Consider the following 25,015-nt stretch of genomic DNA (forward strand, 5'->3'; position numbering starts at 1 on the left):
CTTCCATTCTATAACTAACTCGTAACATATATCAATTAACTACTAATAATCTCTAACTAACTGAAACTAGTTTGAACTACATCTAAATAAACTTTCTTAATTCAAAAAATCCGAAGTTAATGAACTAATTTCATATCAACAGATGAACCAATTTCATGTTTCTCAGATGAAAATTTTATATCTATCACTTTCATATATAATCAAATAATTGGTTTCACGTCGGAAAATATAAGTACATAAATATATTCATCAATATAATGAAACAAAAGTTGTATATAATTAGTTAGATGAAATATCTACATCAAAATCATAGCAAACAAAACATAATTCTAACAATTGAGAGAATTAGTTATACATAATAACCTTACAATTCATAACAAGAATGTATGAGAAAATGATTGATGTTGATTTCTTCAAACTTGGTCCTCATCTCCCTTTGGTTACTCTCCTATCTTGTTCTTGCTCCAAAAAATGACGCAAATGAGATTCTTTGAAGGTTTATGGCAAATTTGTTGTCGGTCTTTAGCTTGATCGGAAGATTATGATCAATCATCAACTCACAAATAAAAAATTGCAGCCAATTTACTTGACAAGCTGCAACAATTAACATGCCACACCCTTGGTCTCACAGCTTGATAAAGGAATTATGTGTTGTTTTTTTTAGAGCACCATGAGATTGGTGCTCCTTAAAACATCATTAAACAAGTAACCACTTGTACTCCTTCTATCACAATTAAGTTGGAGATGGAGTATGTAAGTTCATATGTGCGTCTCCTAATGTTCATGTTATCAAACCCATCTTTATTGTACACGTTATAAAAAACGCATACAATATTACCTCGGTTGGAAAAAAATTCAGGAAATTTACTAGGCTTGAATAGATGTGAAATCTCCCATTTAACAATTTATGAGTTATTTTAGGAAATTTATGTATTTTTCTTATTTAGTTAACTAAATAGATCAAACGTATATTCTTAAAGCATCTTTTCTAATTGACGTGTTTTATGATTGAATGAGTCACTGGTGGATTGATCAATCTCCACCATGCCTAGAGCATATCGTTTATTTATCTCTTGTAAATTTCATTCATTATTCAATTTGCATCGGATATAATTCAACCTTACAAACTTTACACTCCCTCACGTCTATGACTAGACATTCGAAGTGTGATTCAAGAAAGTTCAGCAGATAATCAACAAGTGGTCAAAAAGATCTAAAACTCTAATAACATGTTAAAATTTAAGTTGAGTATAACTTAACCTTATAAAATCGACTTGTAAGATAAAATCACACTTATTTATAACTTCATGTTGAGGTCCTATATCATTCAATGTAAAACTCTTGGCACTAATTGTAGCAAAAAAAATTCATACCAATAGTGTCAATTGTAACATGTCATGAAATATAATATAGTATGAAACAATTTTTAATTTATTTTCTATATGGAAAGATGAGCAATATTAATTCTCAAGACAAAGTCATATATACATACGACAATACAAAACTGTCCTAATTACGACAACTCAAAGTCATATCAACATTGAGGTTTAAATGACCATCGGGTGGTGCCTACCACATAATGATCCTTGGATGATGTTGTCTCTCACTAGCTTAATTATTGCTTCGACGTGAATACTGTGAAGAATGGAGCAATCTGCATGCTCTACCTACAACTTGCTCTACTCATCCATCCTTATTCTGCCATAGAAAAGTTAATGAGATGGGATTTCTCTAGATTGTACAATACCTGATTATATACATCGACAAAACCTTCTGCATTTTTCATTAATGGTTCTATTTTGTGCCCTAAGTTAATTTTCTCCCAACATGCAATACGATGATGACAACAAATGAAAATATGCTAGTTATATTCAGTATATGTCTAACACACTACACAATTTGATTGACAATCGATACCTTTACTCATCAACCTTCGTCTATTAGACAAACAATCTCTCTCAAGACGCAACATAAAATGCTTTAACTTAGAATGAATAAATAGTGACCGATAATCTATTCCAATCACCTTTCATTTTCCAATCATCTCGATTTATTAACACATTCACACATATCCTACGAGCACTCTTAATTGGATATAAATCTTTTTTAGCAAACCGCCAATTTATTTATCATAGGTTAAGACGTGGTATTTTTAAAATTTTATTCACATCCCTCACACATATCATGACAAATAATTTCTTCATTCCACTTCCTAGTGTTAACACCAAAAAGACGTGCTCTCGCCATCACCAACTATTCGACCTACCCTCTCCTTAAACCAAACTCGCCTTGCCACTCTCATTCCCCTCCCTAATATCAAATAAATCCTTCCACCACGCTGATGCCCACCTCCCACCTCTCCGAATACAACCATATTCAACCCCATGCTTTGCTACCAACACTTTGACAACCCTTCTTGATCAACATACAACTTCCAACACCACTTCTCTAACTACTCCAAATTAAACTCCTTAATCATCCGAACCCCCAAATCACAATTCTCCTTGACTTAACAAACCCTCTATCAGTGAATCGAATTGCGAGCTCCCCCACCACCTATGGACATGATTAAAATGCTTGTAAGATAGGACTAAAAATGTGCTTTTATGGGGGCAAAAAACAAATGATTTTGTAGAAGCGATTATTTTTTGAAAAATATTCGGTGGAAGAGAATGTGTCATAATCTAAGATAGAGAAGGCCTTAAAGATTAAAAAACATCTAAATTGAATATTCAATTGTCATAATCTAAATTGAAAATCTAAATTTGATAAACGAAATTTAGATATTTTTTTTAAAACCAAATAAACGAAATTCAATTGTCTCTTTAAATTTCGTTTATTTGGTTTTTGATTAAATTTGAACTATTGATTAAATTTGTGTACAAATTTTCGCTTCTCATTCAAGTACTCTTATCATTAATAAACAAGACACTACTACAAACTTCCTAAGTGTTGAGTTTGATTTTTAGAACTTGATAATATATACTCCCTCCGTCCCGGAATATCTGACCCATTTACTAAAAAAAAGTGTCCCAAAATAACTGAGTCATTTCAATTTTCAATACAATTTTCATCATTCCCAATACAATATAACTCTAATTAATACTACTTTCATCATTCCCAATTCAATATATTCCACTTTCTCCTTTATTTATACATTTTTCTTAATCTGTGTGAAAAACTAAACTGGCTCAGATATTCCGGGACGGAGGGAGTACCAATTACAACAAAATGTATTTTGAACTAGTTGACATAACAAAACATTTTCATGAATGTTAACAATATGTTTAACCTGAGAGAGTCAATCTCCAACCTTAAAATTGTGCGTAGCTCGAGAAATTATCCACCCTAACAAAATACTAGTGTAAATAAATATTTTAGCATGATGAATATAATAAAATCTTACAAGCAGTATGAGCAGCCTATACTATTGTACTGTCCCAAGCTTAGCCATCTATCAGAATGCAATATGATTATGAATACAATCCATAAAAGAAATGAGGCACAAACATGGGATATTGAGCGCTATAATACGTGAATTCAGAGTTATTAATGGATTCTACATTCTTGTGTGCTGTATTAGCAGCCTATACTATACTATTGAACTGTTTCAAGCTTAGCCAGCTATCACAATGCAATCCTGCTACGATTTCGATATTACTCTTGTCAGTGTCACTAGTCACTACTACCAATTATAAAAAAGAACTTTGCTGCTACATTTTCAGAATTAGTTACTACTACTACTCACTAGTACTACTTCTGGTTTACAACGGATTCTCCCTCCTCCTTTTTTCCTCACCCTACACTGTCTCATTACCTTTCAATTCTAAAAACAAATTAGTAATGTTAGGTACTAAAAACAAATTAGTAATGTTAGGTAAAATTTGCAGAGGAAATCAAATTTAGCATATGATCTTATGATCTTATCCCATCCATACAATTTTTAGACTTGACCTTAGTTTGAGCATAAACTCAAGTTTGCAAAAATCAAATAAAATAAAGCATATACTACTCTATACTAGTACTATAAAAATTACGCTGCAACAATTTAACTAGGTAAAATTAAAGTGAGAAAGAAATAAAAGTGACTAACAAAATAAACATATCTGAGTAAAAAGATAAAGTAATTAATGAAATTTTGTTTTCAGCATACATACTCTAAATAACATTTCTTCACTACTACACTACCATCACTATCATTTCCATTTACATTTGTTGAATTCAAAACCCTTTTCCTAGTAAGAGTAAACAGATAGGAGTATTTCTTTTCTGGTAAAAAAAAAGACAAAACATATCTTCACCTTTCCCAACTCAAAATCCCATGAAAACAAACAACATGACCAAAACCAGCTTAATAGGATCAAAAAGCAGCAAAGAAGCCCCATTGAAAAGGACTTCACTATCAGAAACAACATCTGTTATTTTGCAGGGATTAAGTTGACCCAAACTACCTCCATTTTCAGAACAGCTACTATTATTGTTTCCCAAACACAGCCCTACATTTCCTGCCAACTTTAACTTTTGTCCAACTCTAGTTGAGAAAGTGATCCTACCACTCAAATTGTTGTTCTCCAAATTGATCTCATTAGCAAACTCCAAAAGCCCAAATTCCTTAGGAACAGGCCCATCAAGCTTATTGTTATCAAGCCCAAGATATGATAAATTCTTCAAATAAACCCCCATTGAAACTGGAATTTTACCAACCAACCCCATTTTAGAAAATCCAATTTTTTCAATAGCACCAAGATTTTCCCATATTTCTGGAATTTTACCGGAAAGTAAATTCCCACTTAAATAAACTTCTTTCAATCTGGGAATTTCTCCTAAGAACAAAGGGACACCAAAATTACCAAAAAGGTTGAAACTTAAATCCAAAAATTCCATTTTTTTCAAGTTGCTAAAACTCTCTGGGATTTTACAACTAAACCCATTGTAGCTTAAATCAAGCTTCAAAAGAGAAGTTAAATTCTCAACCTGTTCTGGAACACACCCATTAAACTCATTCTGACTAAGATCAAGAATCTTCAGCTTCTTCAGTTTTCCCAAACTCACCGGAACCTCGCCTGAGAGATTGTTTTTTGAAAGAGTAAGTTCTTCCAGGTCACAAAAACCACCAATCTGTGAGGGAAGTTCGCCGTGGAAGCCATTTCCGATCAAGACAAGTCTTCTGAGAGAGGTAAGATTGGTGAGAAAAGGTTGGACAGGTGAAACAATAGAAGGGTTGTCGATGAACACAAGCTCTTCAAGAGACGAAGGGAAAGAAGGAAGAGAGATGTTAATGATGTTTTGTGTGTTGTTGAAGCATTTGTAGAAGAAGAGTTTTCGGAGGTAGGTGAAAGAGGTGAAGAGAAGTGGGTTGAGAGTGGCGTTAGAGGAACAAGGTGGGGTTGGTGTTTCATCGGAAACGTAGCCGAAGTTGAGTTCAACAATGTGTGCATTTTGTGGTTGGTTTTGGTCATAGTCGCAAACGACGCCGTGTGGGGCGGAGAGACAGAGATCATCGGGGAAGAGTGTTTGCCATGGTATGGTTGGGTTGAGGGAAGTGAGAACATTGTAGAGTGCTGTTTGTTCTTTTGGGTCAATGAGAGGTTGGTCTTGAGAGAGTGAAAGTGAGAACAAGAAGATGAATGAGTATAAGCATAATAATAGTGTTTGTGTTGTTGAAGTTGAAAATAGAGCCATTGGAATTGGAATGAATGTTTGGTTGGTTTTTTGGGAGTAGAAAAGAAGAATAAGAATAAGAGAATGTGGTTTTGTGTTTATTGAGGATTGTGTGGTAGTAGTATGATACTAATATGTTGAGTCATTGGGATGGGACGGGATGGGATGGGATGGGACAGAGTTTGTTGTGACTGTTCTGTTCTGTTACTGGCTGGCTGCTAGTGATTTATGAAATTACAAAAGTAGCCTTATAAAGGATTGGAAAGTTTATTTGGTTGGATTGTACATTATGGTAAAAATAAATGTGGATGGAAAAAGTAGTGTAAAAGAAAGAGAAAAGATGCGAAAAATAAAGAAAGGGAGGTGCAGAAGAAAAAGATTATTGTTGTGAGTGGTGTGTGGTTTATGAGACAGAAACCTGCTGCAATGCAAGGAAGGGAATGCGCCGCATTAGCCGACTTACAGAACAGTGTCGAGAGTCCTAATACTGGCTAAGAGAGCGACATGTAACGCCCTCTTCACAAACTATGCACATCACGTGACTCGTTTCATCTCATCACTCTCTTGGGTACTTCTAGCCAAACTTGTTCTCACCTTTATTTCCCTTTCTCCCTTCATAATACTCCCTCCCTCCCTCCCTCCCTCTTCCTTTTTATTATCATTCATAGACATATACATTTTTCAAGAAAGATTGATGGTGTAATTAATGTATATACTTTATGTATTATTATCATTGTTATTACTATTAGTTTGTAAAAAAATTATTAATATTATTATTATTATTATTATTTAATTACCACTTCTTTTGGCTCACAATAAAGAATTTAATATGATTTACCTGCACAATTAACGCAATATATTTTGATCATATTTTGTCTACTAATATATACTCCCTCCGTTCCTTTATAATTGTCACTTTTGCATAAAATTTTTGTTTCTAAATAACTGTCGTTTTCAAAGTTCAAAGTATTATTAAATGTGGCTTTACCTATATTACCCCTATATATTTATTGCAGAGAGAGAAATGTATGAAATGAAGTATTAAATGATTAAGGTTATTATAGGAAAAAGAAAAATTGTTGTATCAAAAGTAGTAAAAGTATTTGTTGTCTTGGTTTGTGTAAAAAGTCAAAATGTGACAATTAAAAAGGAACAGAGGGAGTAAATGATAGCACATAAGATGCAATCAGATTTGTCTCAATGAAATTTTTTAAAAGGAAAAGTTAAATGGTAAATTTTTATGAAAGTTTGTGTAATCAGCGCATTGGAAATTGAAAAGTTTGATATTTTTCAAAAATAATTACTAAATTTATAATGTTTAAAGAGTGTCTCGGGGATACTTGTTAACAAACCCTTTTTTTAATTATTAACTTTATAATTTTCGTTAATATATACACCCTCCGTTTCAAAATGAGTGTCGTTTTAGGTGTTTACACACATATTAAGAAATGCAATGATTAAAAGAAAGAGAATGATTATTTTACCAAATTATCCTTATTAACTATTGGTTAGTTTTAAAAGTAATACTTTGGAAGTAGTGTGCAGAATATTAATTGGAGGGTACAATTGAAAAGAAAAAGTTATTATTGCATTGGAAACTGAAAGCGACATTCATTTTGAAACAAATTTTTTTGGCTAAAGCGACACTCATTTTGAAACGGAGGGAGTAATTAAAAATATTAAATGTCAGAATTATGTATTGACATATTCGAACCAATCAACTGAGATAACTCATTGTAGAACATATAGTGTAGTATTTGCAATTCACTTTTCACATTTTAAAACAAAATAATAGTATTAATTAATGTTATGTCCAGAAAACATAATAATGCATTCACATAGCAACTTGAAAATGAGTTTATATCTGAGGACATATTTTTTTCCCATGGTTGTTTACAATTACGAACGGAGGAGTATATTACTATTATTCTTTTATTTTATGAAACCTATTTGAGACAAATAAATATTTTCAATATAACACTTACTATAATTTTAAGAACATATAGAAAATAGTGGGTAGTCTCATTTAATTTTCTTGGTTTAATTATAAAAATAGTTGTACTTTACTACCCAAAAAAAAAGTAGTTGTACTTAAAAAAAAATCATTGAAACTTGTTTCAAAGGAGTAAAAGAGGTTTTGGAAAAGCTTTCACAAAAAAGTGGTTATAGAAAATGAAATCAAAACTAGTAAAAGTTTTTTACAAATGGTATTATTATATATTCTATCAAAAGAAAAAGATATGATTGAGTTTTATTTATATTTTCAAGTTTCAACAATCAAGCTTCTCTTTTTAAAAAAGAAAAGAGAAGTTTTCTATTCTAGACCCTATTAACAAAAATGCTATGTTTCCACCAATTATCGAACTAGATTTTTAGTTATAGTGAACTTAGGAGGCCAGCATTAATTAATATATATATCTTATCTATCAAATATAAAAGTAAAACGATATTTTTTTTAGGGGTAAAAGTAAAACAATATTTTTTGAAACAGTAAAACAATATTGTTTACAATCAAATGATCCATTTTTAGAAGTGCCATTGGATAAAGTGATAAGCGCTATTTCTGGTAATCTAATAATACGACCATGACCATGCATGTGATTATGAACGACTGCTAAAGATTGCATGATGTGTGATTTTGATTTGATTTTGGCATGTCATCCTCCTCATACCCAGCTGTTCAACTATTTTTTTATTTCAAGTTTCACACAGAATCTTATTACAATGTGATGAGATAGATATATTATGTCATCCTCATAATTTTCTTTTGAAGGAATCCTCATAAACAATATTATAATGCAATTTTTCATTGCCTAACTCAATAATGTTAAAAATTAAATAAAGAACTTAATTATATTTTGCTTAAAATATAAATAACAAATTAAAAATGGAATCTACAAGAGTAGTACCATACAGGAGCCTAATGGACTTTTATGAAACTTATATAGATATATAGATAGGGTGACAAAAACTTTAAGCATGACCCCTAAAAAAAACTTTTAGTATGAGTGAATTCAAACACTTCGCTACGGAGATAACATGAATTCAACTAGGGTTAGTTTAGTTATAAGTTGTATCTAGTTTTTAATTTTAATAGAGATTAAATTAAATCGATTTGACACTGTCCAATAACATTGATTCGATACATATTTTATATTTAAAATTGACAATTGGATTGAAATTTTATGTGTAGTTAAACTTTTCTTCCAAAAAAAAAGTGTAGTTAAACTTTGCGTAACCAAAAAAAAAAATCACAATTTGGTCGTAAGATTGAAAGTTTATTTGGATATTTGGAATTGGAGCCGAGGAATTTGGATATGTGGGAGTGGAGTTTGGAAGAATCATAAAACATAAGAGTGATAGAAGGAGGAAAGTAAACACTAATTACACGACCAGCACAAGTTAAAAACTAAAAGTTTAAGAATGCTTGCATTACTCTCTAAAACACCCTTTCAAACATGCTTCCTCCCAATAGATTAAAATTTAAACAGAGTTAAATTACGTTGGCCTCACTATAATGCCTCATTGATGGGCAACCCTACTCTCGGAAATCACCCGACAACCCCGGGCGATGACTGCATTTTAGTAACAACGCTTGTAGTATGACTTTATATAGGATAAAAACCATACCTTAGGAGTTGAACCCATGCCTAGCTACCACTTATTAAGTACCAAAAAAAAAAAAACATTATTTGACAATTTTGTGAGCATTAAGGTGATAAATGCTGCTTTCTGGAAAAATGTTTCTTTCCTATGTTACAACTTATGAAAGTAATTTTATATTATATAAGCCAATACAATAAATAAAAGTTTTCCCCCCTAACAATCTCAGCAATATCTAATAAAACTGATGTTTCTGGTTCTCAATATCTAACGACATCCGTATTGAAGAATTCAAAGATTTAGAATCGACTTGAGGACTTGCTTGCTATCGCTAAGAGAAAAAAAAAATTGAAATAAAGAAAATAATGGCCTGTCAGGAGCAACTGAAACCTGGGAAGATCACGCGCAACCACAGCTGCCATCATATCGTTACAGAAAATCTAATGTTGTTCGGTCATGGATTCTTTGTCTGCACAAGTAAACAGACACTTCAAATTTTCACATATCTAGTAAGGAGCAACATAATGAAACTAAATTTTTTCCTTTGTTTATGCAAAAACAGAAAGAAATGTAGTAGCAAAGTACATATGAATATGATTGTGTGTGAGTCGCTCTCAAAATAATATGCTACTTACAAAAAAAAGCTTGCAAACAAAATTGAAAAATTAAGGTTCTGTTTTATGCAGAAAAGATTTTCTGTTATGATTTTCTATTTCACTTTTAATAAAAAAACTGTGACTTCACTTTAGATTTTCTTTTTGTTTCAAATATTTGTACAAGAAAGTTTGTTTTTACTGTTTCCTTTACATATACATGAAAAACATAAAACAATCTGACAAAAATTCCCAATTTGTAATTAAAGGCGAAAATACTAAATAAAGCCAATCAAACTGACACCAAAAAGGCATAAAATAAAAAATTCAGCAGGAATGAAATTACCTTGTTCAGGTATTTTTCCTGAATTTTCAATGCTTCTTTACATGCTTTTTTAGCATCAAGGCTTGAGGTTATGTCACCCAAGATCTGAAGAGATAGTTTCATGTGAGATACATGCAGAAACGCAATGCAAGAACATAACATATATGCACATGTATAAGTAAGGGATGGAAAGAGAGAGAGGACCTTGACAACATCATCCACACCCTTGGCCTCGGTTAAAATCCGCTTATTCTTGGTCTCAAGAACACTAGCAACAAGAAAAATAGCCAGTGCACTATTTTCTTCTGTGCGGCCTGTCTTTACAATTTTTCTCTCGAACTTGCCATATTGCTGCAGAACTTTGTTATTTACTGCAGTTGTCGGGGCTTTTGTTTTAGCACCATCTGGATCCTCGTACTTAGCAAAGATGTTTGGGTTGTATTCCATGCCCCACATCAACTGGAAACAATCTATATTATGTCTTAAAATGAGCTATAAATTTCAAATACTCTATCTCATCAAAAGAATCAGAAAACAGTAGCTCCTCAAAACAAAAGTGACAATTTATGTTGTCAAAGGAATTGATCCTTACCTCCCAAAGATACAAAGTGTCTGCAAAAGAAAATTCTCTTCGGAAAAGAACCATCAGCATGCGAAACGCAAAGAGATACTCTCCACCATCTAAATCCTCTGCGAAATTAAAAGAGATAAAGGTTGGTTTCCTACTCTTACTTACATTTATACAGAAGAAAGCTCTTCATGCCGAGACAGATTTGAAACAAGGTCTCAGGTAATGTCTCCCAATTAAGGGAGAGGTCCCCAAACAACTACAGACAACAACTATTAACAGCATGCAGTTGTGTGTATGTCCTTTTTCTGTTATCAAAAGCAACCTTGCAACATGAATATATGATTGTCAAAAGAGATAAGTAGTTTCCGTAAACTTCCATGGGGGTATCAGCTTAGCGATCAGAGTTGACATTGTAACCTCAAGGGACGGAGTTGAAAACTCCTAAGAAACGGTTGTAAAATGACCATTAGTGTCACTTTAACTAGTTATAATTTCCCCCTTAAAAAAAAAACTTCCACCACGTGGAAGCATATGACTCTGATTGGAAATAAAGATTAGAAGAATCTGAACCATGAAACTATTACTCATGCATATTAGAAGTTTCATAAACAAGCTTTACATACCAAGGTGATGATGAAGTTTGGGATCAACTGTTTTCATTATCTGTGAGAGTGTGCCCAACTGAGTTTGCACCCCCATTGAAGTTGCCGTGACCCTGAAGTTCTCTCTCTGTTATGGGACATAGGCAGGAATGTAGAAAGTAAAAACAACGGGTCTATTTGGTTTGAGAAAAGGTTCTGTTTTACTTTACATTACAAAAGTGCCACCTTTTTACTTTGTTTTCTATTTTCAGATATTTGCATAAGAAACGGTGAAAAGAATAAAATATTGTGGTTGTGGTGTTTCCTACACAAAACTTCAAAAACATGCTTTAAAGGGAAAACAAAGTGGCATGCTAATTAAAGGTGAAAAAATAAATAAAAATAAAATATTTTTCCTCCTATCAAACAAGGCCTCCCTCAGATGGAGATTAAACATTTTTCAGTCTCCAAATAAAAACAAAATTAACAACAGATTTAAAGGCCTAATGTTATCAAACTGAACAGTAATTTTTTTTTTCTGTTGAGCAACATAATGTTCATGTTAGTGTGTTATGTAGCCTACCATCCTTCGCATTGCACGGTCAAAGCACCAAAAGCAATCTGCTTCATTCTCAATAAGAATAACCAAAGGTGAGCAAATATCATTCATTCCTGCAAATGAAATAATCCATTAAGAATATCTGAAATTTCTTAAGCTTTTGCACTTTAACGTTAAAAAATCGAAAGATATAGTCATCTACCTTGTACGTAACCAATATCATTGTCCAACCAAGCATAAATCGATAGAACATCCCAAAGTTTTGATTGATTAGCTTCAATTTCATAAAAGGCAAGTGCTCGGTCTGTTCGAACAACATCCAGACCTACAATGCAAAATAATCAATTGCCATTACAGATGCTTATTATGCTTATTAAACCAGACATAATAAAAAAACAGGATTTTCTTAACGAGTGCCTTAAGGGCATCGGTTAAGGAATTCCATAAAAGGAAAATTTGTCTTGAAGATACAAGTTTTGACTTTTGTGAATGTAATAATTACACCAATTTTTATACAAATTTACTTCTTTTAGTTTATTAACCAATGCTCTTAGGGCCCTCATTGGCGTTTTCCTAAAAAATATAATCGAGTTTTTATACAGTATCATATACTTACCAATCTGATGTAATAACTGCAGCCACTGCACAACTTTCTTATCTGAAGTCTTGATCTTTACCAAAGAAGGATCTATTGGCTGGCCATCATCACCGACGAGGGGTGTTGTAACAAATTTCCCACTACCAAGGACTGGGACTATCTTTTGACATTCAGCTTTCCACATATCATACTGCCCCCTGGATAATAATTTACATATAGATTTCATGCTTTGTTTGTTTTCAATCAAAATAAAGATAAAAAAAAAGGAGGAAAAGACTTGGGATTAACACCCTAAAAAATTTGTCCCACCAAATGCGTATTAGAAAAATCAGTACAAGATTATTAGGAGGAAACATGGGAAGCCACCCAATATTATGCTCACATTCTTTGGGAGATCAGATTTTTAAAAGATCTGTAAAGATCTTGATATTATGTTAGAGTACTTTAGACCATTGTTGTTAAAATCCCAATCAGAATCCTAAAAACCCACGATTTTGCGATTTTGCTCTGCCTTACCGATCTGGATCGTTAGTAGAATCCTGAACTACATAAAATCCCTTTGAAATCGGATTAGTTTCTTGTCCTAGACTTTCTTAGAGTATCTCTCAAGACTAGTTTCCATATTTCTTTGTTATTATCATAATTTGTTTTGCTACTCAACTAGGAATTAGAATCTTGTCTAGAATAAATATAAGGTTTAGTGTTTAATCTTTTTATATAAAATCATAATCATCAATCATATCAAACCATGATCATAATTGAAAGTCTTTATTCTTTCTTTTCCCTCTTTATCTGAAACCCTGTGTTAGATAATAAGTTATAAGCCTTTTGTAAAATTAATTAGGCTAGGGGATTGTGGGTAGTTTAGTATTTTATGTTTTACTATATACTCTCTATTGTAACCCCTTATTTTGACAAGCTATTGGTATTCTATGAAACCCTAGCCTCCATTGTTGTTCCCATTCTCTATTTTGCATTTGTATTATTAACACCCTATAACTTGAACACGAGAATTTATCTTGTGCATATAGCCATATACTATGAAGCACCAAACATGAACTTAATAGGAAGCGTGGCCATCCAAGAGGTAAAAAATTTAGTCTCGTATAATACAACAGTGCAGTAGTAGCAAATATGAAGCACGGACACTCCTCGGATTAGGCGTGTCCCGTGTCGGACATGCGTCGGTGTCCGACACCGACACCGACACGACACTTATGATTACACTAAATTATATCGTTTTCTCAAATTATTATTTGTGTCGGCGTGTCGGTGTCCGTGTCGTGTCCGGTGTCCGTGCCTGTGTCCGTGCTTCATAGGTAGCAATGGTCACAATCACAGAAATAGAAATAGGAAATAACCACAATGATTAGGACAAAAAGGCAATGCAACAGCAGGAAACGAGAATTTATCTTGTGCATATAGCCATATACTATGAACAGAAACATTATTTTATTCCTCTTTATCTTATGTTATAGCTTATATAGCCATACTATGAACAGAAACATATTATTTTATTCCTCTTTATCTTATGTTATAGCTTATAATCCTACATAAACATATTTAATTGAAAATATACCTCCGGCGTTGCTTGAGCTCATTCCGTTCTTCAGATGTACTGTTTGGATCATAACAACCTAGTAAGAACTCCCATACCTCCCCTTTGATTGAAGGATGGACACCCTACATAATGTATAGAAAGAAACACAGCATAAGCACAAATCAGAAGGAACGGAAACACTATAGTAATAACACACACACACGCACACACACACACACAGAGACACACGTATATGACAATGATTGATTGTAACTTTTACTGACATGTGTTGTCATAAAAACACACAGCACATCAAATGGTTATGATGAATCACATGATATACTGCCTCTTTCACATAGAAAAATGTCTGATGCAAATGGAAGTTGGGAGTATCACTACACGCTACAAACTATTGAAAAAGAGTCACCATACAATTAAACGGTAGTTATCAGAATAATTATAAACCCACAAACATACAGAAAAACTCACAAACAGGCCAGCAATGCAATGATAAACGATATACGAGTAAAGAATATAAGTTACCCCTCGCTGTATTCGTCTCAGAACTTTTGCAATGTCCAAACGACCTTCTTCATTAAATGCTGAATTCCATCTTCTTGCACTTAAAGTCTTGCCAGACTGCGGAAATAAAAAACAATGTATAAATCACAAGATAAATTTTAATCAAAACGGCAAAGAAAAAAATATAGAGAAATAAAACCACAACCTCGCTCAAGTATATATAATAACAATATTTGTGGGATTCATTTTGAGTTCTTAAAGAGTTACAAGATTAGACTAACAAATTGGTAAGTGTTCTGAAATATGAAGTGTCATAGCAGGCCTACCAAAAAAGAGTTAAAAACCTCCAATGAAGTTCACAATTGGAGATACTCACAGCCAATGTTGTCAAATGGCTGGTTTAGCATAGCAAAATTTGAAAAATTCGTCATAGTTCGATGATACATCATTTTAGTACAAACAGTCCTCAAATAGCAGTTATAGTGGGAATGCAATAAAACGTGTTATCAAATCGTACTTCTAACAAACTTCTATTTTGTGCGATACGAGATTGACAATATTGACCTTAGCATAAATTTTCAATCATGCAATAGCATACTATTTATTAGGGCATTGCTTGACACATCCAGAATTGAAATATGTCGGGGGTTCGAATCCTGGATTTCCCATGTATTCACGTTAGGGGGTGAAACTTTGGCCACTAGGCTACTTGACCAAAAAAGAACACATCCAAAAGGGTACAAACATACAATGAAACATTTGAAATAAAAGTGCATTTGGGATAAAAAACAAAAGCTTCACCCTTGGTTTAAATCGAGTTGTTGGAACATCAGCTTTGCATTCTGGTCGAATGGGGTAGAAATCATTCAACTCAGTAGTTCCAGAACGCATCATAAGAACACTACACAATCCACCACAGCCAATCATCAACTACTCCACCCTCTTCAATTCCAACAATGTTTCTATTTGCTATAGACCCATCACGATCATTTTCTGCACATTGAAAACAAACCCAACAAAAAAAATTAAATTTTTCTTTCATGATAGGGAGAAAAATCAAAAGGGTCAATTTCATCGTTACCGATTATATCTGATCCTGCATCTCTAAGAAGATTCTGAAAAATACCCAGTTGAGGAAAAAGGAAAGTACCTTTGCGATTTGAGAAATGGTGAATGAAATTTTTTGCAGATTGTGAGGAAGAGAGAGAAGGGAATGAGTGTTGAATAGAGTAATCCGCAAAATGGAACAATGATTTGAGATTGTGATTGGTGTTAGAACAGAACAAGAGACAACAATACTATGATTCTATATATAAGCTTTTTTCTTAACGGTTATTTGTCTTCATTTTCATCAATGTCCTATTTTGGAGGAAGGGTTAATTTCGTAAAATTAATGGATCAACTACAAGATAAATATTAAATGACATAAAAAGTATTCTTAATTTATAATAAAATTTATATGAATTAATTTATAATAAATTTTATTTAAATTTATTATTTAATTGTACTATCTTTTTTATATTATTAATTGATTTTATTTGCTAAAATTTTATTTTATTTTTATTTTCATTTTATGTATACTACTCCCTCCGTCTCACAATATTTGTCTTTTTAGCATTTTTTCTTTTTCTCAAAATAATTGTCACTTTAGAATACCAATGCAACATTTATTATTTTTTTCATTATTATACTCTTATTTATTGAATTTCATCCAACTTATCTACTCCACTAACTACAATTAATAAGGGTGTTTTAGTAAATGATACTAATTTTACCATTGAAATCAATACAATTAATTATTTCCTTAATAATCGTGCACAAACTTTAAACGACTATTATTAAGAGACGGAGGGAGTATATATTTATTTTATCTAGAAAATAACTAGTTAAAGAGAAATGAAGAAACCTGGGTGTAAAAACGAGAAGGAACAATAGCGAATATATTTTCCCACATGGTCATAGACATGATTTGAATGTCATAAACTATATTCCCATTTGGGTGTGCTAGTAATATGCATTTTGCTATTTCTATTAAAGAAACAAAAAGAGGCCTACTACTGTCATAACTTACCTATGATGTTTTTTTTTTTTTAATGACAATTCTATGATGGCTTTTGTGAAATACCCACAAGGACATGTGACAAGACACTAATACTGAGACGTCGATACCAATAATAAATTGCAAAATTGTATAATTGAAAGTAACTATTAATATCAGTATCATTTCGGGCATTAACATGTGTCGGACGCCTACATCTTTAATATGAAGTGTGAGTGTTACATTCCACAATCATTGCCACATGAACATTTAAAGGTGGGCATGGTAATGCTAACTTGTGCCCTGAATGACACATGTTAAGAAACTTATTATAGAAATACATGTATCAAAAGACGTGCATTCAACTTCTTAAAAGCTGACATGTTATGTTTTCCAATGCAAAGTTGCTCCTTTTGGATTGTTTAACATGTAGAAGTTAACATGACTCATATTAATTTGTAGTCTTTAATAACACTTTGTGGTTATAGGAACCAAACGTTAAAAATATTATCAATGAAATTTGACTAATTGTAGTCTTTCAGTCAAAGAATAGACTCAGAGAATAGAAATGAATTGTTTACTACGAGATGATTGAATATGTTAGAATGACAACAAGAAAAGTCGAGATGAGAAAATGGATTCAACATCCCGCTTTCTTTCATCGTTGACAATTGGATGGACTGAATTGTACCATTTTAAAAATGTATTGGTTAGTATGCAGGCATGATCTTATTTTCCTAAAGATTTTTTCACCAAAGGTTTGGACGGTTTGTGGTGTGTTTAATGTTTTTTTTGAACGGTTGGACGGTGGAAAACGTTTGATTTGACCGTAGTTATGATCTAAGACTTGTTTTAGTTTATAAATAGGATTCTATCTTCAACAAAATTTTTCATTCTTCACTTCACCACTTTTCTTACTTTTTCTTAAACATTTTTTTAGTTTTCAGGAGTGATTATTCTGTCATGGTCATTGTTGACCGTTCGTAGAATCCATGCATTTGTTTTGCAGCTTATGCGGGGATTCTACGACGATCAGCAAAGACCTTTGACATTAAATACAACATTGAAATTACCGTTCAAAATAATTTGAATTTTAGAATTCGAAAACTTCTTACAATCTGGTTCAGATTATATAATCCAAACCAAGGATTTTTTTTGTCTTTTTTTGCATAGAACGTGAGAATAGGAAAGAGTGGGAAAGGAAATAGTCTCTAAAGTATTAATTCTCTTCGCCCGATGGAGGGGTGGTTTTATTTGAACTTGAAATCGTGTCCTTAAGCTCTGAATGAGTATAGTATTGGCAAGACATCAAAATTGTGATTCAACTTTTTAAAATTATTTAAACTATGATGAAATTTAAAACGAACCAATCAAATTTACCTAACTATTGATGGTGTCGATCACATCTTAACCGATTGAACCATCCAGTTCAGTCTAAATTTTAACCTAACTTATTCAACAAATAAATTAGATCATGTCTTGTCCTGTTAGTTGGACCATATGCTCCATTCATCAATTTAATCCTTTAATTTATTCCCATAATTGCAATAAACTTATGATAAACCAACATAACAACATAATCCACACTCACCTGAATAGACTTTTTCTCTGTCATCTCTCTAAACCCAAACACACAGCTTCTTCTCCCCATCTCCAAATTTTCCTCCGCGATGTAGATCTAGAGAGGGTGGTGTGTCGAGTGTTGCTCTTCACACCACCGTTGTAACCCCCTTCCTCTGGCGTCTGTCTTGTCTTCCCGTCGTTCCTCCGACATCAATTCTCGCGGTCCTCTTTGTTCAGATCTCGTCGCCTCTCGACGTTTGTCGACAAACAGCTCCACCGTCGCCGTTTAGGTGGCTGTTAACGAGCTTGGGTGTCACTTTCTGCACTGTTTTGTGGTCCGTCAGTTGTCTGGTGCTCGCTGGAGTTGTGCGGCTTTTTTTTCGCGACACCACTGTTTTTGGTGGCCGAACTCTTTCTGTTTTTTTTTGCCTTTTGTTGCAGTTTTCCATTTTGCGGCGGTAGTGTCGTGGGTGCTTGTACCTTGCCGGAGGTTTGGTTGGTTTCGTGTTGTGGTGTCCGTGTTGTTGTGTGTGTTGTGTTGTTGCTTACTTTCCTTTTTTTGTTTTTAATAAATTGGTTTTGTGCGTTCTGGGGTTCCTTAAAAGTTATGATTCATCTGTATGATCTTGAGTTGTCAGATGTTGCTCGAAAGAGTTTGGTGCGTAGACGCTCCGTGTTGGCGGTAGTAGTCATTTATGTACCTTCAGAATTTTTTGGGTCGTGTTAATGGGCTCTTTTCGCTTTTTGGCTAGGTTGTAGTTTATTCCGGCGTCGAACGCCTTCTCCTTGTCTCCGGTGGATACCTGTTTACGACCTGGGTCGTGTTTCCGCTTCAGACCGGCGTCGCTGCCTGTGTTTTGTTGTTGGGTTGCATCTTCCTCTTGATGTGTTTGTGGAGCTGCCTGTTTCTTGGTGAGGTGGTTTGGCAATGTAGTTTTGGCTTCAACCTAGTTGTCTTGCTCTTTTGCTTGTGAATCGTGGTGTTGCAGTGGTGGTGGTGATGCAGGGGTGGTGGTGGTGAGGTAGTGGTGTTGGTGGTGGTTCAATTGTGGTTATGGGGATTCGGAAAAAGGGGGTTGGTGTTGCTTAGGTGAGGAGGTGGGTGCTTTTGTGGTGGTTGTTGTGGGTGATTCCTTTTGGAGGCCGCCTCTGTGATTCGGGTCCATATTCGTTGTTGCTACCTCTTGTTTGAGTTTTGGGTTGCTAAGGTGTTTAAGGTGGTTTAGAGGGTGTTGTTCTTCGAGTGGAGCATTTGTTCCTTTTTGATTGATGTTTGCATTACCGAAAATCTTGTCGTATGTCTTACATAGTGTGTGCTGGATGCTGGTGGGCCGATTACTTTGCTTCGAGATTGGGAGTCGGTGTCTAGCTGCATTCTTGTTTGGCTGGCTACGGTCATTCTCTGGTGGACCGGGGTAAGGGGTGCCCGTCTGGTTGGGTCCTGAAGTCTGGTGGGCCGATCGCTTTTGATTCGAGATCGAGAGTCAGTTCTTTGGCTCAAGTTTGATTTTGGGCTTTTTTTTGTGTTCTTTCGGTGTACCAGAGGTGGTGAGGTAGTGGAAGCTGATTGATCTTTAGAATAGTGGCTCAGCTTAGGCGATGCGGACAGAGTGATTTATTTTGGGTTGAGTAGCGGCGATGAATGGTTATGGATATCGTTTTTTCAGTGGTCGTTTCTTGAAGGAGTTTTTAGGTGGTGATGTTTATTTTGGTGGGTGTTGTCAGGTAGGGTTTGACTAGGTGATGTGTGTAGGGATGCCTTTTATGGTGTTTATTTTTCGGGTGTTCCGCCTATATACGACGCCTTTCGTTTGTATTCGCTGAATTACCGATCGATATTCGTCTTGAGCAGAGATTTGGTTTTTAAATAAAATTTGCTGATTCAAAAAAAAAATCCACACTCACCTGAATTCTCCCAACTTTACCGAGGTGGGAGTGCGTGTTGAGATTTTCCCTTTCCTTCATGTATCGAGAGCGGTTGTGGGTGGTGTAGGTGTTGATATTTGCACTCGTACCTAAATCCACCATGTTAGTAATTTTTATACATATGCTTATTTATTTTATTTATATTTAATCATATTTTATGATTTAAATCTCATCTAAGTAGAAAATATAATTCTAATATGGTGAAGGAAGGGTGTGGAACCCGACCATTGTTGGTGTTGTGCAAGATAAGTCATTCCAACCTCGGCAGATAACTCATTGTTGTACAACTCCTCTTCCAACCCATCTGCTAAGTTCACCAACCATGGACCATACGCACTAGACCATCAATGATGAACCCCTTTAGCTTCTGCATCATAAGAGACATTTCTTTTACTCTTCCACAATCTATATCAACCTAAACATGTAGTATACTGATACGACCCAATTCGAGTAGGGATCACACTCCAGAAATTAAGAGAGAAAACTAGAGATAAAAGAAAGGAAATTCATTATTTTTCATTGATTCTCATAATAAGGCATACAATACTTATATAGACTTGTGCATACTCATAATAAGATAAGTGCACCCTAACATACTCAATATTATCCCCTAACAATATACCTTCTAGATCCTTCTAGACTAAGGTGAGTCATAACAACTTCTAGAACTAGCTGAGTCACCATATTATTGCTCCTTATTCTAATATCATATCATTACCGACCCCTTCAAGACCAACCTTGTCCTCAAGGTTGTAAAATCCAGCTTCTGCCATAAACTTCCCTGGATCCCACTGTTTGAACTGAGAAAACCCCACTATTGTAGACATATTCAGATCCAAATAGCCACCAGGATCCCATTGTTCACAAATGAAGTTCAAGGAGCAATAAGCCTCTTGATTGTAGACTACTGCTATTCCTTGAAGGTAGCACATCAGCCCAAAAAGTTCATACTTGACAACATTGGACACACTACCAATTAAGCCATGATGTTTGATAAGACCATGTTGAATTTCAAAAAATGAAGCAACTCCATGTAGTGCTATATGATAACCATTAGCAACATTCAATCTAATGCCAACTGTGTTGTATGTTAACTCCCTGAGAGCTGATGGACCAACACAAAATTTAGATATTCCACTTCTTATTGCAACATTAGTGACTGCATAAAGAAAAGTAGCAATAGTTGTTATTGCATAAGAATGAAACATTGCTACATCACCTTGAATGACCTCAGAACCAATGCCACATAGTGAGTTTGACCATTTAAATTTATCTAGCCATTGTTGAAGTAAGCCAACACTATTATTTTCCACCTTAGCAGTCATTCCCTTACCCCAAAAAACAATATTTTCCAGCACTTTTGGGGCACCAAGAAACCCATGGTGCTTATCACAAACCAAAAGAAGCTTCAATTTATGGAAATCAAGACCGTGATTTAAATTTTGTAATTTCAAAACAAATTGTTCTAGAGCATCAACAAGGTCACCCATGGGAATGTATCCTGCAAGAATGGCCCCATCAAGAACTTTATGTGGAATCTTCCAATAAAAGATCATAAATTGTGTAGGCTTAAGCAAAATTTGGCATAGCCTATGATTATGGAACACCACAACTTTAACCAATGTATCACCAAAACAAGCTATGTGCCTTCCAACTAAGACAATAGATGTTACAAACCACACTTCCCAAAAGGCCCTGGATAAGACAAGTTGATATCTCGGTGCAATGCCTATGGTTACCCCTTTAGAAGAGCTAAAAGAAGACACTTTATCAACATAGTTATGTGCAATAATGAATGTTGCATAAGTCCTATTTACCACGGTGTCACCAGCTGTGTTCATGCTTACTGGAACCATAAAATTTCCAACAATCATGTCCTTGATAAAATATTCAGCACTAATCAATTTAACATCGTGAATGGGTTCAATGAATAATTGTCCTGAATCACAAGTTCCTTCCCAACTAATTGGAATTTTCCATGTCATCCAATTACCTCTAAAGCCATCATTGTCAAACCAATTACCAAAGTCAGAAGCTCCCACAAGGATATCCTCTCCATAGTAGGAAGCAAGACATGGATAACATATACCTTCAAAACTGTAACAGAGCCCAAGAAGATTTGGATATCTACCACAACAACTACAAGCACCATTAACATATAGATTATATGGACATGTGGACAAGCCGACAGTAGCAAGAGAACTTAACTCAAGGTTCAAATGATTAAAATTTCCATCAACCGGTAAAACATCATCCAAGGAGAATATATATGACTGTAAATATATACTCTGAAACATAGTAGAAAGTATTCCCAAGATGACTTGAAAGAGATTAGCATTCTGAAAGAAATAGGGTCTAATTGGCATTATAGCAAACATGTAGTAGGGGTTGTGTGAGAACTCAATTTGCACAGATTCATTTGATTCATTAGTTCCAAAATCAAAAGATTCACCATGAAAAAATCTAGGGACCACATTAGTACAAGTACAAGAAACAAATGTAAGAGAGGTGTTTAATGTGGTGGGCAGTGGTGGTGGAATAACAGCACTGTCGGGTGGCTCCGGTGGGGGAATCTCGGCTGAAATGATTGTGAACCATTGAAACAGAACCACATTTGTGACAACATCCTTGTTCAATTTGAAGTGTGATGTATTCAGAAATTGAGATCCCCCAGGGTCGAATAGAAAAACGACGTGTGGTGATTGAAGCTCCATCGTTGGAGAATCAACAACGGGGAAGGGAAATGGAATAGAAATCAAGTGTGTTGAGTTTTCTGCGGTACCAAATAACAATACAGTGGGTGGTGGGTAACTGTGTAAAGTTACATGAGCGCATAAAGGATTGATACCTGTAGCAACACTTCGATCCGGTGGTTTCGGCGGCGGAAGTAGATCAGAGATCGGCGATGGTGGTACTCGAAGTGGAACCGAGACTCCTTTCGGCGGTTTCGACGGCGGAGACGGCATCGGAGGTGGATCATAGATCTTTTCTGGTGGTTTTGGTGACAGTGCCGGTGTTGTGTTTTTGTCCGGCTCGCATAGAGAAATCGTATTACTGCTATAGCAAAATGAGAAGTCAGAAGGTGAAAACCCATTTTTCCCATTTTCAACCTCTGATGATGGTGGAGCTGAGACAGTGTCTGGTGGTTTAGGGGATGGTGGACCGAGAGAAGGAATGTTGAATTTCTTGTCTCCAGTTGGAACGAAGAGGCTCCTCTGTAGTACGCTACCACTGAATTCTGCAATTTCCAACTCCAGATTTAGTTCACTTGCAGTGGTAGTGATAGAATCAACCAAATCGGAAGGCTTCTCAACAACCTTCGAGCATGGTGGAAGATCTTGATTGTGTTCACCTGCAATGTCTAGTACGAGATCAACAACACAATCGGCAACTCGGGAAGTCTTCACCTCCAACTTTGAGGATTCACATGCTTCCTCCGTTTCTTCATCTAACACAAGCAAGAGATGCCGCCATTCAGGCTTGAAGCGCCATAAGAGATCAGTGGTAAAGGTGTCCCAATTTGACTGTGGATGACGGCGAGACCACCACAGCCACCATCTGAGAGCACCACCACGCATAGCCAGTGCGGCTACCATCATCTTTGTCCCTTCAGATGTTCCGGTTTCCCTAAAATAACTTTCAGTAGAGAGGATCCATCTGTAGGCATCTTCGTTGCTACCGTCGAAAATAGGAAACATCTTCGTTGTGTACGGTGTGTAAGGGTTGGACAGTAGCGATGGAGTATGTATGGTAGGAACAATGGAATAATACGAGTGAGTGAAGGTGGAGTAAAATGGAGGAGTGTAAAGGGGTTTTTCCATGGAAGGTGAAGTTCAAGAATGAAAGCACCAAATGATACGACCCAATTCGAGTAGGGATCACACTCCAGAAATTAAGAGAGAAAACTCGAGATAAAAGAAAGGAAATTCATTATTTTTCATTGATTCTCATAATAAGGCATACAATACTTATATAGACTTGTGCATACTCATAATAAGATAAGTGCACCCGAACATACTCAATATTATCCCCTAACAATATACCTTCTAGATCCTTCTAGACTAAGGTGAGTCATAACAACTTCTAGAACTAGCTGAGTCACCATATTATTGCTCCTTATTCTAATATCCTATCATATATACCTATTAATTGAGTGTTACGTAGGAATTACTACTTGTAACTTTCAACCATCCACTTAAATGTCATGCACCAAAGGAGAAAGCAAGTTAATTAAGTTTGCATTTGTGTTTATACATTCTAAGAAATATAGTAAGCGTCGGAAAGGGTAACACTTCAAGATGTGAAATGGTTAATTCTCTTCATGCACTAAAGAATAAAGACTATAAAAGTGTAAAACCATGTACACATTTTATAAGCATACATAAAAAACACATACAATTCGAAACATACCTAAATTAAATCTACAATGTGCATGATACAATGTATTGGAGAATTTGTAGCCATCCTCTTCTACATTTATGTCCACAATATTGGCGAGACAATGGCGATGAAATTATGCCAAATTGGCCAATAGTTGGTATGCATTCAATTTCTTAATTTGAATATTATTATAGTACATGATTTAAATCAGGTAAGGCAATGTATAACTGAGCTGCCCCTTGTGGAACTTTTGCCACCACACTTCACCTTGTACCATTTAAAAGAAGCAAATTTTAATCCCAAAAACATTTTCGTCAATTACTTGTGTCATACTAATTAGAAGCAAAATAGTATATGTTATGACCACATCAGTGAGGTTGGTTCAAAAAATGAGACTGCTATACCTTCCACCTTGAGTATAGAACCAGTGGCAAATTTGGGTTCGAATTTGGTGTTGTTTGATTAAACAGCTGAGAATACAAATCCTCATATATTTGAAAATAAGAAAAATAAACAAATGTAATATGTTAAGAGATAAATTTTCAGGGATGACCA

The 25,015-nt window shown here is 34.7% G+C and overlaps 3 protein-coding genes across 4 annotated transcripts; all 3 read right to left on the bottom strand.

The window, feature by feature from the left end:
* Positions 1-4,107: 4,107 nt before the first annotated feature.
* Positions 4,108-5,798, bottom strand: LOC146956308 (uncharacterized). The gene has a single exon (XM_085728297.1). The coding sequence runs from the start codon at positions 5,680-5,682 to the stop codon at positions 4,312-4,314; it is 1,371 nt and encodes a 456-aa protein (XP_085584423.1). The 5' UTR covers positions 5,683-5,798; the 3' UTR covers positions 4,108-4,311.
* A 3,562-nt stretch (positions 5,799-9,360) lies between these two features.
* On the bottom strand, positions 9,361-15,837 carry LOC146956309 (uncharacterized). Of its 2 annotated transcripts, none has more exons than XM_085728303.1 (12): positions 15,704-15,837; positions 15,355-15,546; positions 14,575-14,670; positions 14,071-14,174; positions 12,510-12,688; positions 12,096-12,218; positions 11,918-12,006; positions 11,377-11,482; positions 10,775-10,872; positions 10,387-10,641; positions 10,204-10,287; positions 9,361-9,733 (listed from the first exon to the last, which is right to left on the bottom strand). In XM_085728303.1, the coding sequence occupies exons 2-12, from the start codon at positions 15,478-15,480 to the stop codon at positions 9,719-9,721; spliced, it is 1,275 nt and encodes a 424-aa protein (XP_085584429.1). In that variant the 5' UTR covers positions 15,481-15,546; positions 15,704-15,837; the 3' UTR covers positions 9,361-9,718. The 2 variants fall into 2 exon arrangements, with proteins under 2 accessions (XP_085584429.1, XP_085584433.1); XM_085728307.1 differs by having other exon boundaries at positions 15,635-15,837.
* A 4,734-nt stretch (positions 15,838-20,571) lies between these two features.
* Positions 20,572-24,210, bottom strand: LOC146956310 (uncharacterized). Its single transcript, XM_085728337.1, has one exon. The coding sequence runs from the start codon at positions 23,899-23,901 to the stop codon at positions 20,776-20,778; it is 3,126 nt and encodes a 1,041-aa protein (XP_085584463.1). The 5' UTR covers positions 23,902-24,210; the 3' UTR covers positions 20,572-20,775.
* Positions 24,211-25,015: the final 805 nt, after the last annotated feature.

The sequence above is a fragment of the Medicago sativa genome, chromosome 1 (genome assembly GCF_051527215.1).
Source record: "Medicago sativa cultivar Bolivia chromosome 1, Bolivia_mono, whole genome shotgun sequence".
NCBI classification, from domain to species: domain Eukaryota; kingdom Viridiplantae; phylum Streptophyta; class Magnoliopsida; order Fabales; family Fabaceae; genus Medicago; species Medicago sativa.